The following is a 17,098-nucleotide window of genomic DNA, read 5'->3' as shown; positions in this document are numbered from 1 at the left end:
AACACTTAAAGTCTTCATGCTTGCTTTGGCTCTATTTTGTCTTCAAACTTTAATATACTTTGAGCTTTCTCTTTAATATCCATGCTCTCATAATCTTCAAGTTTTAATAGATCATCTTGGAATCCATACCTTTTTTTTTTTATCATATTTCTTTGAATTTTAAGTTTTCAATGGATCCTTGTGAATACTTGACCTCACTTTCTCATAGTTGAGTCCTGAAATGTCATCACTTAACCAAATATGTTAAGTTCCTTTTGTTTGTTATCATCAAAACAAGATTTTAAGTCTTATAAGGCCAACAGTTAGCAATTGAGAAGATCATTGGCAGCAAAAATCCAACATACATGTTGACAAAAATAGTGACTATAGAGGAATTTGAGTTATGCTCAGTTTTAGTGGGTCTCTTAGATCCAACGAAACCATCCAAGCAATGATCGCTGCGTAAGTACCATAGTAAGGGGGTGCAATCATCCAGAAACTAAGGCGAAGACACAATGTTGCAACACCAGAGCAGTCGACATTTGGTTGCCCCCACATGTTTGGAGAGGGTAATTTGTTGGGTCACACATGTGATTGCAATAAATGAGAAGATTGTATCTCCATAATCAAATATTGACAGCTTGTAAATCTTGGCTCAATAAATGCTACGCTTGCTATGCTATCTCCATGTGTCTTCTTTCCCCCACCCCCCCACCCTATAAAATGGGTCGTGTGCTGTGTGTTTTTGAGAAAAATGACACAAGAGTAATGAGTGGTGTAAGCAAGTGAGTTGTGTGTTGTAAACTGTGATTGAGAGGTAGAGTGGTTGAGCTGAGAGTTGAGTTTGAGTGTGTTACTCCTCCTCCGCTATATTTCGTATTGATATAGTGAAACTCCCTCTCTCCCGTAGACCTAGGCCGAGTTTGGGTGAACCACGTAACTCTGGTGTTTCTTGTGATTGCTTGCTTGTGCTTGTGTTTTGAACCTTCCCCAATTCCTAAGAACTTGTACGAACATGTTTAGCAAAATTTTGCACTCCAATGTTATGAATATGCGAGCTTCTATGAAGTATTGCATTTAAATGCTAGAACTTTTTGGTATGTGATTATTTTTCAAGGAAACTATGGTTACAGTGTATTTCTAATCTAATGTTCTATCTATTCTTTTAGGCCGCTCATTAGCTTATTAAAATTTAAATTGCTAGCCCAAATTATGACAATAATGCATTATCAACCTTCACACAATCTTACCATAAACAACACTATAAATAACAAAAAACCACTCTCAAAATCCCATGATTAGAGCTCCGTGCAAAGGAACTAAAAAGAAATCAATTATTTTAATAATTGTTGGGCAAGTAGCAATTCAGAACTTCAGATTAGGTAAATAGTCTGCTGAGAACTACGAAAACAAAGATCAGCTTTATGATTATGTCATTGTTTCTGGATTCTTGAAAACTTCAAACGATTTTTATGAAGTTAGTTTATATTTAAGGTCATCTTCATATCATTTGAATTGTTTTCTTTGACACGTCCTTGGTATATGAAACTCATGCTGCCGAAAGCAGAAGTATAGCCCCCATCAACCACGAGATTGTGCCCCGTGACGAACCCCGAGCACTCGTCGCTGGCCAAAAACACCGCCGCCTCCGCCACGTCCTCCGCCCTCGCCCGCCTCCCCCGCAGCAAGCTCCCCTGCTCCCCCACCATCCTCCCCACGTCCTCCGCTCCCAGCTCCTCCCTCCCCAGCACCCGCCGGTACGCCCCCACCAGCATCTCCGACGCCACTCCGTGCGGCGACACGCAGTTCACCCGTATACCGTGCGCCCCCAGCTCGCACGCCGCCGTCCTCGCCACCCCCACCACCGCCGCCTTCGACATCGTGTAGGCGTGCGATGCCAGTCCCCCCGTCACCGCCGCCGAGCTCGACGTGCATATGATGCACCCCTTCCTTCCCCCCTCTATCATGGCCTTCGCCGCGTGCTTGATCCCGTGGACGACGCCGTTTAGGTTCACGGCCACGAGGGCGTTCACCTGGCTCATCTCCAGCGCGGTGATGCTGCCGCCAGGGCCCGCCACGCCGGCGTTGTTGAACATGATGTCCACGTGGCCTTTCCACTTCAGTGCCAGCTGGACGGCTGATTCCACGTCGGCTTCCTTGGCCACGTCGCAGTGTATATAGCGGCCGCCGATGGAATCGGCCAGGGGAGCTCCCAATTCGTCCAGGATGTCGGCGATGATGACGTGGGCGCCGTTTTGGGCAAATAGTTTTGCCGTGGCTGCTCCGATTCCTCTTGCACCTCCGGTTATGACTGCAACTTTTTGGAGTAATCTGCAGAAATTCAACCAAGTACACTATAAAATTCACGTAAAAGGTATATAATAGTGTTAACAGAAAAATAAAAATTGTTAAAATTTGAAGTAAATGAAAGTAGAAAGTTAATTTCTCCGGTGGAGAGGAGACTCTAATTTACCAATTTGAACCAAGATTAGAAATAGAGTAAAAGACATGCATAGACCTCTCCTAAAGTTTGTCTTTCAACTCCCTAAAGTTTTAAAAATCATGGAGACTTCCCTTGAGATATAAAAAATTTCACTCTCCTCCCTTCAGATTTGCTACTAAATTTTCTCCTATATTTTACAAAAATACAAGTTTTCTAATTAAGGGGTGTAAGCCAGTATCCCAAAGTTCAAATATCAAGGAAGATATGTAAGATTTTTAAAATTTTAAAGACGGATCATGAGATTTTTGAAATCCCAAGATTGATTAGTGTATTTTTACTAAAAGTCGGGAGAGATTAGTACTATCTTTTATCCTAAAAATTAATTAATTTGGGTGCAATATTAGTCATTGAGTATCATTTTATGATAGCTGAAGTGCAAGTCAACATGTACTTAATTGTAATGAACTAATCAATTCGTTAATGAAAAATATAGTACACATTTAAGTGATAAAAAGGAAGGGACATCCAACCATTTGATCATGAGACATCAATTTCGGAGACATCGGTGGCTCAAATAACTTAGAAATTGTGAATAGTTATAGAAAATAAGTTCGGGATGATGGTAAGTTAACCGCTTGTTTGGTTTGCTACCCAATGAACCAGATTTAATAATAAGAATAATAACAATAATGATGATGATAAATAATAAAATTTCAGAGTACAAAACACATTATCTTTGAAAAAAATCAAATGTATCCATTGTAATAAATTTACTATTGTTAGGAACTCATCCTCAAAACTTAGGTATTAAGGTGAGAGAGCTAAGAGGATCTTATATTGGCTTTGGAACTGTTCACAGAAATGATGTGGGACTGAACAGATGTTAATACTCCCCCTCGAGCCCATAGGGGAAATGAGGCGACGAGAGCCCATGGAAGGAAATGAGGCGAGGAGAAGTTCAGCCCATGGAGGAGCTAAGTAGCCCAAGACCCTGCTCTGATATCATGTTAGAAAACTTATCCTAAAAACCTAGGTATTAAGGAGAGAGAGTTAAGAGAATCTTATACTGGCTTTAGAACTACTCACAGAGGCGATGTGAGATTGGACAGACATTAATAACTATATAAGAATGAAATGAAATGAAACAAAAATAATTAAATTGAGTTTACCACACTATTCATTCAAATTTTTATTTTATTTTTCTTTTCTGATTTGTTAGAGAAATTAAACAACTATATCATATGAACTTTAAATCAACATCATCATCTGAATATATACATATATTATGGACGAACCTCTTTGCAGGCAAGCTTTGCATATCTTGAGTAAGCATCTGATCTGCAGCACTAGACTCCATGGACCTCATTCCCAGGTAACTATTAGGGGATCATGTATATATATAAAGTGTAAATGCACGCATGCCATGCAGATGAACATGAAAATATACATATGAATGCAAATAAGTATGGTGCATGGCAAGGAATTCGGGAGGGCAATGTCAAAAGATTTACGAACACGTAGTTTAGAAGGACACTTCTTTACTCCTCCACACTTTCCTCGTTCCCCACATCTACTTTCAACCTGTAATGCTTGACACCTATCTGCCTAGATCATGGTGTTTCTTTTTTAATTTTTTAAAAAATACTAATAAATATTTGTGCGATATGATACAAATTATATTTTTAACTATTAATTTAAATTTTCAAATCTCATTATTTGTCTCATTTTTGTGTACCCCTTTCATATAGGAACTATTGTTTGCCTATGACAATGGCCTAAGTGTTAACAATGCATCACAGTTGACACACTCAATGAGAGTAATACTGTCAGTTACATTGACGGTTTTAAACAGAAAGCAATTCCGAAACAAATCGTTGATGGTTATACCAAATCGTCGACGGTTTTATCAAACCGTCAACAGTTACATTTATCCGCTACAAATTTAAATGACGAAAATCCGAGACAAATCATCATAATAAAGACTAAGGAGCGTCAAAGATCCAAAGTCAATTGTTTGAGGGTCATATATGCTGACAAATCATAACCTATTTATTCAAAAGGAGCATATATGTCAAAATGCATTCGTTGACGGTTATACCAAATCGTCGACGGTTTTATCAAACTGTCAACAATTACATTTATCCGCTGTCGATTTAAATGACGAAGATTCGAGACAAATCATCATAATAAAGATTAAGGAGCGTCAAAGATCTAAAGTCAATTGTTTGAGGATCATATATGCTAACAAATCATAGTCTATTGATTCAAAAGGAGCATATATATCAAAACGCATATCTTATCTCAGATTTCATGAGATTTATGATATCTCAGTTATTATTAACTATATCTTGTAAACTTGTTTAAATACCCTAACAAGTATCCTCCTTAGGTACTTAGTGTTCATAACTCAGTTCTTGTAATAAAATATCATTGGTGCTTCATGTTTTAGTTTTTCTTTACTAAGCACATGACAAGTAATATAAGACGAATTACTTACTGCAATTGTCTTAAGAATTACAAGGAAAGCGAGTCACGTCGCAATCACTTAGCCTAGGTAACTCAATTATTGTCCTATAACCTAGCTAGGAGCTTGCTCGGTCACCAGGCAAGACACAACTTATCACCAAGTCCAAGGGAGGTGCAAGTGGTTATTCAAGCGGTATAGCTAAGTCGTCTAGTAACCAAACGATAAGACAAGCAATTATCGAGCATAACACATGTGAGAATCAATTATAATAATTGGACCTTTAAGAAACGGTCCCAATTTATGATTAAACTTTTAATGATTTGAATTTGTGACTTGTAACCATATATAATTACGTTTTAGGCACAATTTATAGTTAATTGTAACTCTACTTAAGAATGATATAGATACGTGTTTAGTTTCAATTGTTAAGGACCCCAACAATTCAACCAAATCTAATATATTAATACAATAGTCTAGTGTTAGAACAGACCCTAGTGCCTTTTATCCATCTCTCTTATTGCCTCAGTCTCATCTCCCTTTAATATTACATTCCCCTCTCTTCTAATTTGGGTTTTTTCACCTCCCCTATGTTCTCCCTCACTCTATAATTTATATGACTTCTACACTTTCCTCTCACATACTTCTTGTTTCACAGGACACCCCTTGTGAAATAGGACGACTATCCTTACGTACACATTTGACGGTAGCTGACATGATTAACGTAAGTCCATTTCACCCATCTTATCATCATTAGTCGACATTACCACTAACATATTATAATTGATTGAAAAAAAAAAAGGTGCAATATACATGTCTTATGATGATCTTACTAATGAAATATATATTTTTTATCATCCAAAATTTCAACTTAAGCGAACTCTTTGAACCCCTAAGCAGTATCAAATCGAGAAAAAGACGTGACTCGCAAGTATTTCTCAAAATTATTTGTCAATCTACACAGTTAATTAGTATATTTTCTTTTTGAAAAGAGCCAATTAAAAACGTAGGTTATATGTGGGCCACTATATCAAATATCTCACTTATCCATTTGATTGCACGAAAAAATTATACCTTTATTTATTTATTTATTTATTTTGTGTAATAATATCACCTTATCTTCTATGGCTTGAAATTGTCGTTGTGGAGAAGAGAACACACTTTATTTGGGAGCACATATTTTGGATCTTAAATTTGAATTTGAGTGAATTTGGACAAATTTCAATACAATTATATATTATATTTTATTCAAATCCAATTCAAATCCAAATTCAAAAAACATAGGGTGATTGTTTTTGACATTAGCTACACAATTTTGGACTAGATTTGAATAAGTCCTTTTTACATGTTTTTTTACTCTATTTTTTCCCTTTTACTGCCATGAATATTGCTAATTTTTAATTGGTCTTCAAGTAACAAAATCACAAAACAATAAACTACTTTATCTAAAAAAAGAAAATTACTCAAAATAAAGGAATCACATAGTATTTACAATATATGAATAATGTTGTATTATACTAGTATTAGGTAAGTGTACTCAAATGTGTAATTTAAATAATTAAGACTTATATTTCTGATAATAATTGTTTTTTTGAATTTATCTCATATTAAAAAAATTAAGTGAATGATGAATGTTTTTATATATGATTGGATGCAAGACCTTATAGATTTATACTTTTAAATCAAGTTGATGCTCATCTATGTTTATTAAGCGCTTGTCCATGAAAGCGCTAATAATTTCTAACACCAAAAACGAGATTTCCTTGTAATAGCTACCTTGTGTTTTTTTTTTTTCCCAATTCTTAGAAAACTCATATAATTGTTTATTTTTTCAATAACTAAAAAAATATAACAGTGAAATAAACTGATGTCTTTAAAAAAATAATAAAATAATAATACTAGCTACTTTTAAAATGGAAAACAAAAAAAATGACAACTAATTTATTCCTAAATATGCTCTATTTTTTTAAAAAAGAAAAAAAATCATTTGACGTTTAATATAATTAATTTTTTTAGAATTCTATATTGAGAAATTATGTAATAGGATTTATATAATTAAAAAAAAAAAAAAAAACTTATAGAGACGATCCCATCATACCTTGGCTGCTTGTGTTTCCATTTGCTAGTGCCGGGGAACTTGTGAACCACTGTTATAGAGAGAGAGGGAGACAGAAGCGCAATGGAGGTGGAGGGATCATCAAAGAAGATGATAGCGACTCAGGAAGAGATGGTGGAGGCGAGGGTTCCGCTGCCCTACAGGGACCAGTGCGCTCACCTTCTAATCCCTCTCAACAAGTGCAGGGCTGCCGAATTCTACCTCCCTTGGAAGTGCGAGACCGAGCGCCATTCCTACGAGAAGTGTGAATACGAGATTGTCATGGAGAGGATGCTCAAGATGCAGAAGATCCGCGAAGAGCAAAAGCGGCTCAAGCAAGCTCAGAAGCAGCCCATTCCGCTCGTTCCCAATACTGCTAATGCCTAGCGCGCACGCGCTCTTTAATTGGGGTCAGTTCCTCTCTCTGATCATTTTTTTTTCTTTCCCTTTCCTTACGTTTTTGTTGGTTTGTTGTTTCATGGAATTGTATTTGCGATTTGGGTTTGCGCTTAATCTAGGGTCCATTTATCGAAATTTTGATTTTGTGTTATGGGAGTTTCAGTTTTAGGATTTGTGACCAATTTGTGTTTAATCTAGTGTCTCTTTTTTCGTAAATTTGGGCGTTTGTGTTGGTAAGTTTGTGCTTTTAGGGTTTGTTAAGTCGTGAAAAAAAAAAAAAAATCATTGGTTTTCTGTTTTACGGTTTGTAAATTTTTGCTTGATCTAGGGGTTGGTAGACTCTTGCTTTATCAGTTAGACTGAATGCATTGCAATTTGTCTTACAATCAAAATCGGGAATCCTTATTTGTGCTGAAAATATGAATATACACAGATTTTATGGTTCTTCAGTTTTAATGTTCTGCACCTCCCATTGGATGATGATGGCGGTGGTCGTAGTGATGATAGAATTTCAGTTTAAGTGTCTTGGTGGATAGGGAATTGGTAATTTTGTTTTCTTTTTTGATAGCAGGGAATCTTTATTGCTGTTGGTTGTAGGTATACATCACGTATATTCAATCAATGCTTTTCCTGCTAATGAAATTCTACCATCAGAGGGTGCTCATCTAGCTGCATATGCTCACAAATGGCATAAGACATTTTAGTAGCATGTACAACATATGTCCTTGTGCTTTTAGATTTTGCAAATATACCCTAAACTTGGGTTGAAGATGAATATTGGCTTTACTCATAAAAGTTCAAAGTTGCACTCTAATTTAGAGGTAGGTTGTCTAGAGGCATGTGTACAAGTTGATAATAAGGGAATGAGAAGGTTGTGCACGTGCATGTTCCTATATATATATAGATGCTGCTAGGATGGATGACTTGTTTGGTGGTGGGACTGGTGCCACCCTACTGCCATATGTTGTAATGCAGGACTGGTTTGGAATAGCAGAAGAAATGGTTAAATAGGGGCCATGTGGTATCACCATAAAAACTTATGAAAATGAAAACTAGAAGTGAAAGCTGAAAACACAGAAATAAAAACTAAGAACTATAACTGGCAACCTATTTAGTTAAACCTGATTGATTGCATGTCCTTTTTTTTCCTTAGATAACATTAACATTAATCATCATATGTTTTTTCAATCACCGTAAAATTTTCATCATCAAAGTACTAGGTAGTTTAACATAGTACTACTACAAAAATTAGTGAATTGAACATTGGAAATGAATTTAAAGCCTGAATAAATCGAAATATTTTTGGAATAATAAAAAATGCAAAAGAATATAAATTAAAAGATGTTGAATTAGGATAAGAATTATTTAATAATTATATGTTTATGCTCACTCTTTAGTACTCAAAGAACAATCATATCGTATATGAAGATTGTAAATTGGTGAAATGATTTTAATTATTTTTAGATATTTTAGTGATATTTGTTCTTTTCTATTTTAAATTCACATGGAAAATTTATTTTTATTTTTCTTCTTTACAAAACTCATTTACACAATGATTAATCTACTAGTGAATTATGGAACATAAAATTCAAAATTTGATTTTCAGTGCTAAAAACCAAAATTTAAAACGGAAAACTAGGTCCGGATAGCAGTATAGCATTAGTAAAGCATGCCATACTGTTACTCAGTTCCAAAAAACAAAATCAAAAACTGAAAACTGGCAGCCTAAACAAATGTATTGTCATCACCTATTTATTCTTAGTACTGCAACAAAAACAGAAGTAGGACACTGAAATGATACAAAACAATCCTAAAGGCTAGTTTGTTGTAGTCTTTTCATTGGAGGATTTGACACTATTTTGCCACCCATAAAAAACTGCCTTAAGGGATTTTCACCAGATTTCTGTAAATGCAAGGGCTTCATTAGGGTATTTGGCATTATCATGGCATCCATCCTGAATTGACTTAAAATAAGGGAGTTCTGCTAGACTCTGAAGGTTTGTATTATTACGTGATGATAAATCCTGATCCCATGGGACTAGAGAATTGGCAGGGTAGAAAGTTAATCTTCCTCAGAGCAGAGGGCAGAAGGGGAGGGATATAGAGGTTTTTGAGAGATGAGAAGAAAGTAGATGAAGTACCTATAATTAGAAATCTAGATTTGTGTTATGTTGCTAGTAGGACTATAGGGGAATTCAAAGTTAGGAGGGACAGCCATTATCGTTATGTGCAAAAAATCTGATGCTAGACAAAAGGAGTCTATACTATGGTGGGATCCTTTTGTAATTTGAGATGTTATCTGTTATCACAAGAATTGGTACTCTGTTTTGATCACCAAGCATTGCATTATTGCATTTTCAGTAGAAGTCGTGTTCAAAGCATGTTAGGTGTACAGAATTGCTTAATGAGTTTACCTCTATTTAAAGACATAATTGACGTGTTGAGAGAATAGGGTAGTTGATGTCCTTTCCATGGATCTATGTGTCTATATAGATTTTGTTCATGGATTAACGAAAATGTGCAAAAGCTCTATTTGCCTTTGCCATTCTAGAGTGGTAGTCATTCTTCATGACTTCATGTAATTAGTGGAGAGGTCTTAGCATTTGAGCAATTGAAGGTTTGAGTATCATGCTTGTTTTGATTTCAGGATTATCCGATTATCTTCTAGAAGGTGAGTATGTTAGCCATGGCCATGGGGTCATGGGGACCATGTAAACTTCTTCATCTACAAGGGTTACCTTTTTAAGGGCAATGGTTAATGCTATCCACACTTCATTTAGGTATTTTCTAGTTTAGAAATTGTGCGCAAGTGGACTACTCACGATTTGGATAGAGACAAAACCATTGCCTTAGGTGAAGATTGATGCAGTTAGCCCTTTTTAAATGTGGATGTAATGTAGGAAATGGAAGGTAAATGTGAGAATTTTGAGATAAATCAAGAGAGAAAATCAAGGGATAAAGAAGATATTCTTTAGTGCTCAATTCAATTCATCCAAATCTACTATTCATTACATAATATAAGTTTTTCAAGGCCTAATATGTTTTTCCAGTAAAATTTTACTTTTAAATAGGCTTATAAGTATGACATTTGTGTAATGGAACAATATGGTAATGCCTTTGGTATTCAAAATCTTGAACTTCAGGTTTTTTTTTTAAATTTTAAAGTTTTTTTTTTAAAAATTTTAATTTTAATTTTAATTTTTTATTTTTCAATCTTTGGCATGTTGCTTGTAATCTTTTAGACTATCACATTGGTACTTATGGTCAAACTCTTTAGACTCAAGTTCCTATCAATTGGAAGAGTATTGCAGAGGGCTGCCATTTAGGCTACCTAATACCTATATTCCTATATAGAACACTTACTTTTCGCATAGACTTGGGAAAATATGAGTTTTATTTTAATGTGGGTAATGTGACTGTTTTTGGGAATCTTTAGGGTCAGTTTATTTGTGGAAAACAGTTTCTATTATTTCTTTTTTACTTTTCCAATGAATCATAAAAATTCCAGCTTATTTTTCTGGTTTGCCAAAGATTTGTATTGGAAAGGTAGAAAATAAGGGTTTGTTAGTCGTGCAAAACATTTGTTCGTTTTATAGATTTCAAAGTGATTACAAAAAACACAATTTGTTTTCAATTTTCCAAAAATTAACTATGAAAAGTTTTTTTAGACACCAAATTTCCAAGACCTGAACCCCTCCCCTGCTTAGAACTAAACTTAATCTCCCAAATAACTGTCCAAATGCTTACACCCCTCACCCTATTGGATCCCAAAAACCCAGTGACCTAGCATTACCACCCAAAGGACTAGGGGTGCAAGCAGTTTGGTTTTTACAAAAACTGGTAGCCGAACTGAAATAATTGATTATCAAAATTTTAAACAAAAATAGAACCGGAAACTGTTGGTTCAGGAAAATCCAAACTGTTGGTTTAATCGGTCGGTTAGGTTAAGTAATCTGTTTTTGAACATTTTAACTGCTGTGGAGAATTATAAAAGTTGGGCAAAATAATCTCTAACATGAATTGGGTCAAAGACCATGATTCTAGTCAATTAGAGTGCTAATTGAGCTTTACAATAAGCCCAGCCCACGTTTATACCACTACTGCACTCAGATTTGGAAAAGGACAGACTGTTGGCTTTTATAGATGAGTGGAGAGATTTCTACTTACCAAAACAATCTATGTGGGACAAAGCAATGGAGCAGCTCAGTTGAAATACACAGGAACACAATGGCTGCTGGATGCTGGCTTCCAATGTAGGGAAACTATTGTCCGACATTGATAAGGTACAATAGAGCTTATTGCTCTTCTTTATAATAGGTTCTATGGTTTTGAGTTTTGACTTTACAGTCCATGTGTCCAGGACATAAAGCTAGACAAAAAATAATTAATAAAGATAAAAGTAAAATATTCTTATTTATATATTAGCCCAGAGTTCAAAAAGAATCACCTAAGAAAAACCTAGTATCATCGGAAAACTAAAGGTGAGACTCAACCCCCTCTCTACCCACTTCCAGCCTTCCATGAGAACCTTATCAATCACCCTATCCATTTTTAATTAGGACATCAACCACTAGCACAACCAAGAAAGGAGATAATGGATCCCCCTGTCTAACACCTTCAACACTCTAAACCATGATTTAGGTTCACTGTTAACTATAACAGAAAGAAAGAATTTGACAGGCAACCCCCCATCCAAGATTGCCACCTCTCCCCAAACCCCTTCCCAGCAAAAATCTTACCAAAAAAAATTCCAACTTACCCTATCATAAGCTTTGGCAAAATCCAATTTAAAAATAATCCTCTTCTCATTCCACCTATGAACCTCCTCCATGACCTCATTAGCAACTAAAATAGCATCCACAATTTGCCTACCCCCAACAAACACACTTTGAGCCTGAGAGATAGTATCACCAAATGCTGCATTCAACCTGTAGCCAGCACTCCAGCAATAATCTTATACACACTAGTCCCTAAGCTAATGGGTCTAAAATTAGCAATCTTAATAGATCTACTCTTCTTGGGCAACAAAGTGATGATTGGAATTGATACTCTTGCTCAGGATTCCATTCCAATAGAATTCATTGAAGACTTTCAACAAGTCCACCCTAATCACATCCCAAGAATCTTGAGAAAAAGCCATATTAAAACTATCTGGACTTGAGCTTTATGCCTCTCCACTCCAAACCCAATTGCCTGACTCCCAATCCCTCTAGAGTTCTTCCCATCCAAATCACCTGGTCTCCGAAATGGGCTTCAATCTAAACTCTCAATCATTGGCCTACAAGCATCCTCCTTAATATAGAGATTTGAGAAAAAAGAACTGTGATCGCATTTGCAATCAAACAAGGATCAGAAATAACATTGTCCTTTTCCAATTCCAATTCCCTAACTAGGTTTTTTTTTCCTCATCCCCCCATTAGTCAAATGTGAAAAGATTTTTGAATTACTATCTCCATCTCTCACTCATTTAAATTTAGTCTTTTGCCTCCATCTCCTTATTTCCTCGAAAGTCATATCATCTAATTCATTCTTCAACAAAACCCACATAACCTCCTCACTTTTCGAAAGACTCTTCACCTTCCTCTTTTCTATCTAGATAATCCAACTCACCCAACATTCTAGCCTTATTAACCCTAGTATCTCCAAAGACCTCTATATTCCACTTTTTCAAAGTCTCTTTAAAACACTTAAGCTTCCTCGCTATCTTAAACCCTTCTCAACCCCTCTCCAAATCCTCACTCCAAGAATCCTTAATCAAAGAGGGGAAAAAAATCATGATCCAGCCATATATTTTCTAACCAAAAAGGAGTTGGACCTCATTTGACCTTGCCAGATCTCAACAAAATAGGAAAAAGATTAGAAAGAGATCTAGACAAAATAATTGGAGAAAGATTGGAAAATTCATCCTTCCAATCACTGCAAAACAAAAGCCTGTCGAAACATCTAGCAATAGCTCTCTCACCACCCACTGACCAAAAGAAAAGAGCAGTGCCCAAAGGAAGATCCTCAAACCACAATCCCTTATAAATCTATCAAAATTCTCCATACTCGAAGTTACACTCCCTCCCCTTTTTTCTTCCCTGGAAACCTTACCACCTACAGTCCATATAGGGGAACAAAAACCACAAACAGCGTATAACTCATCTGAGATAAAATGACAAAAAAGTGGATCCAGAAGGACAATAAATAGAAGTGAACTGCCGCCCTCCCTTATACATCTTCCAAGATGGAAAGGGAGAATAACCTGACAAGGCTATTGATTCATGAAATTATCAAACCAGAGTCTAACTCCTTACCCCTACCCTCCCAAATACTCCTCACAACAACAAACTCTCTCTCCTCCCCTCCCCCCACCCCCCAAAAACTTTTTTTTTCTCCCAAAATCTACGCTCTCTACTTAGTTTCCTAAAGTAACACTATGTGAGGAGAATGTCTAACTAAATGTTCCCTAATCAGCCCTCTTCTTAATATCCCCTGAAAAAACAAGAGAGGACTAATAGCAATAACATCTATTTTTTCCTTCCTTAAGGCATTAGTAGAAAAGTTAGACCAGTTAGGTGTGGGAAGAATATCTTATTAAGAATTAGATATTCCTTGATCCTCCAATAGAAGTTCTTTCACATCATCACCCACCCCACCCCCATCAGAAATGTAATCACCCAGGATGTCAATGGGATTATTCTCTAGAATAGGAGTGATGGCCAAGGATCCCTTCTCAGTCAAGCCTCTTACCTCAAGCTGCATTTGTGAGTATGTATTTTGAACCTTAAATTTGGATTTGGGTGGATTTGGACAAATCTTAATACAATTTTATATTGTATCTCATCTAGATCTAATATAAATCCAGACCCAAGGCCTCTCCAAACATTGGGTCAGTGTTCTTCAAATGGCGAGCACCAATCTGTGCATCTTTGCTGTGCTTCTTTAGATTACTTTCTCCACCTTCCTGCTGTTCGAGCGAGGAACAATCTTCCAGGTCAATTTTATTACTTGAATCATTTTCATTATTACAATTAGGATTTGTAGGCAAATTATCCTTTTTCTTTGAAACTATTTTCTGCCGACAGCTCATTTTGACAACGTTCCTTTTCAGTTTTGTACATACTTCCCATTCCATCTTCCGATTCAAAACACAAACTTCCATCTGTCCCAGTATCTTCATGGGATTGAGATGAACTCCTTAGAGCAGTCAACAGGAAGATAGAGCCCGTTGAACAGGAATATGTGTCTATGGCACACTTTCATTGGGTTGCTTCATTCTTTTCATGTTGCTAGCTCCCCTTTGTAAAGACCTTCAGATTTCGTTAGATAATTGGACATTCAATTGCCTGGTTATGGTGGAAATAAGGTTCACTTGATGGTGGTAAATTGAAGGCGAAGAAGGGTCAGGGGAATTAGCAAATTTGAAATGTTTGTTGAATTATGATGGGAATGGCTTAAAGATGGTTTTCTTGGTTAATTTTTGTTTTTTTTTTCCTCTTTTAATTTTATTTTTAATTTCTTTTATGATATTTATTTATTTTTGAGGATTTCATATCCTCACCCAGATTGTATATTCACTCCCTCTCTTAATATATCTTTTTTTATTTAATTAAAAAAAAAAAAAAAAACTTTGTGAAGACTGAATTCCCAGCTGCTGAAGATTCATGTCTGGACATTGGGTTCTCCCCTCTGCCCTCCAGCAATAATACCAGCCTCCCTCTTGTTTCTGATGGGCCTCACCTACTTTAATTTCTTCATTAATGCACTTGTCTGATCCCAGCCTGTCTTCTAATTCTGTCTCACGGGGCTTTACTTGCCTTTCTTGTCAACTCACCTAACCTGCTAGGCCCATTAGCCGAAGCCCCAGATTAAATTGCCTCAATTTGTTTATAATTCAAAGTGGGATTTTCTCCTTCCAAATCATGCAGAAGAAGGAACCTTTTCTGGAAAAATGTCCCTTGAATCCCTACAGTTCCGAATGAAGATCTTTCGGGCGATGCTTGACTCCTTTGCTGGAGGTTTACTGTGTACATCGGTGCACGAAACTGCTGTCGAGAGCATCTGAAACGCACTCACACTCCCTCCATTAACATTGATTTTCCTTTTTTGCTTCCTGCTATTGTCTTGTTTCACTATGTATTGTTTTTCCTTTGGGTCACCTCTACCTATGAGAGAGGGTGAATGGATTACCATACAAAATTAAATTATCTGAAAAATTCTCAATTTATTTATTTTTTTGTTTATTATATAGCATCAAATAAGGTAAATTTACATTAATTTGAGTCTCATATGTTATTTTCTTGTTTTGTTTTGTTATTTTGTTTTTATTTCATGAAGATGCATGATATTGCATGATATTGATGATGTGATTATGGAGGATCTTTTTGCTTTTAATAGGGAACTTAATGACAAGTGCCTAGTGGTAATATCTTATTTTTTTCGTACTTGTCGTCACATGTAACATTTCTTAATTTGCTCATTATGCTATCTTGTGGGGTAACATAAGGCATGTGATAATTTTTATTTGTCTTCACATATATCTCATTTTGGCCTTCAGCGTATCTTTGGAGCAGATTGCATGTAATGAGTGTCAATAATAATTTCTTTGATTCTCTTCGTGCTATGCTGCAATATGAATAAAATTTAATCATTGGACCCTATTATATTTAACCATAACATAATGTGTATTGCCTTCACTTGCATGTTTTAAATTTGTAGATTCTGTTAAGTGACAATTAGTAATTGTTTAATGAATTTGGCATTCGTGTAGCTTGGTATATGAAGTTCTTTTGCTTCAAATTCGTCCACACTTCCTAAATCCAAAATGTGCCTTCTTCCAGAGAGTTGAATTGTTTAGTGAGGCTCATTATTTTCATATATGTTTGTTTTATTTATTTTTGGTGCCATGACTTGACTCTTCTATGTACTTGGGTCACCATTTTGTCATTCTTGCTTGTGCTTGCACATGCTTTCACGCATATACAAATTGGTCACACATTAAAAGTGTGACATTTGAGGAAAAAAAAGACTAGAATGGTTGTTCCTAGAGAAAAATAATTTTTGTTAGAAAAAGTTGATCTTTCTGTTGGTCTACATTAATTCAGCTTCTGACTCTGGTTCAATTTTAGCAGGTCACTCATAAGTGCTGGGTTTAGTGGATACATTGCCAAATTAACCGACTCTGTTCAATCCATGTATGTTATTACAATTTGATGTTATGAGAGGACTACAACAAACTCAATATTTCCTGTTGTTTCTCAATGATGTCTTGAGGGTAATCTGCCCTACTATGTACTTCCTGTCGTTTTTTTCTCCTCCACCTTATTTGAGTGGAATAAAATTCCTTCTTATTTTTGGTTCGCTTGTGATATTCTGAGCAATTCATGTTAGAAGTGGGGTTTACCGTACATTGGACACACCACTGCTGTGTTCTCTTCTCTTTTCAATGTTTCCTGACTCTGTCAACTCACCACTAGACTATGCTGGTTACAACTTGAAGCTTTGATGTTCGAGGTTTTGTATTGAACGGAAGGGTATGGAATGGGAGATAAGACTCATAATTAGATCCCTTCATTCTTAGACTTAAATTGAGTATGCACATATTCAAAGTCTACATTGCTTCTATTTAGTACTAGGCAAAATCATGCAAGGTTTTCATGTTGCCATCTCAAACATATATAGACTGTCTCAAAAAGCATAAATATTAAATGTTTTCAATTATTGAAAAATATTTCCT

General features: G+C 35.9%; 2 protein-coding genes across 3 annotated transcripts; one reads left to right on the top strand and one right to left on the bottom strand.

Moving 5' to 3' along the window:
- Nucleotides 1-1,457: 1,457 nt before the first annotated feature.
- On the bottom strand, nucleotides 1,458-3,779 carry LOC131167536 (short-chain dehydrogenase reductase ATA1). The gene is made up of 2 exons (XM_058126338.1): nucleotides 3,718-3,779; nucleotides 1,458-2,310 (listed from the first exon to the last, which is right to left on the bottom strand). Exons 1-2 carry the CDS (start codon nucleotides 3,777-3,779, stop codon nucleotides 1,458-1,460), a joined length of 915 nt encoding a protein of 304 aa, XP_057982321.1.
- A 3,190-nt stretch (nucleotides 3,780-6,969) lies between these two features.
- Nucleotides 6,970-16,730, top strand: LOC131143522 (NADH dehydrogenase [ubiquinone] 1 beta subcomplex subunit 7). 2 transcript variants are annotated; one of them, XM_058091881.1, is made up of 2 exons: nucleotides 6,970-7,391; nucleotides 16,494-16,730. In XM_058091881.1, exon 1 carries the CDS (start codon nucleotides 7,066-7,068, stop codon nucleotides 7,366-7,368), a length of 303 nt encoding a protein of 100 aa, XP_057947864.1. In that variant the 5' UTR covers nucleotides 6,970-7,065; the 3' UTR covers nucleotides 7,369-7,391; nucleotides 16,494-16,730. The 2 variants fall into 2 exon arrangements, with proteins under 2 accessions (XP_057947864.1, XP_057947865.1); XM_058091882.1 differs by having other exon boundaries at nucleotides 16,491-16,730.
- Nucleotides 16,731-17,098: the final 368 nt, after the last annotated feature.

This window comes from Malania oleifera, chromosome 11 (genome assembly GCF_029873635.1).
Source record: "Malania oleifera isolate guangnan ecotype guangnan chromosome 11, ASM2987363v1, whole genome shotgun sequence".
Classification (NCBI taxonomy): domain Eukaryota; kingdom Viridiplantae; phylum Streptophyta; class Magnoliopsida; order Santalales; family Ximeniaceae; genus Malania; species Malania oleifera.
This window is presented reverse-complemented; position numbering and strand designations above follow the sequence as displayed.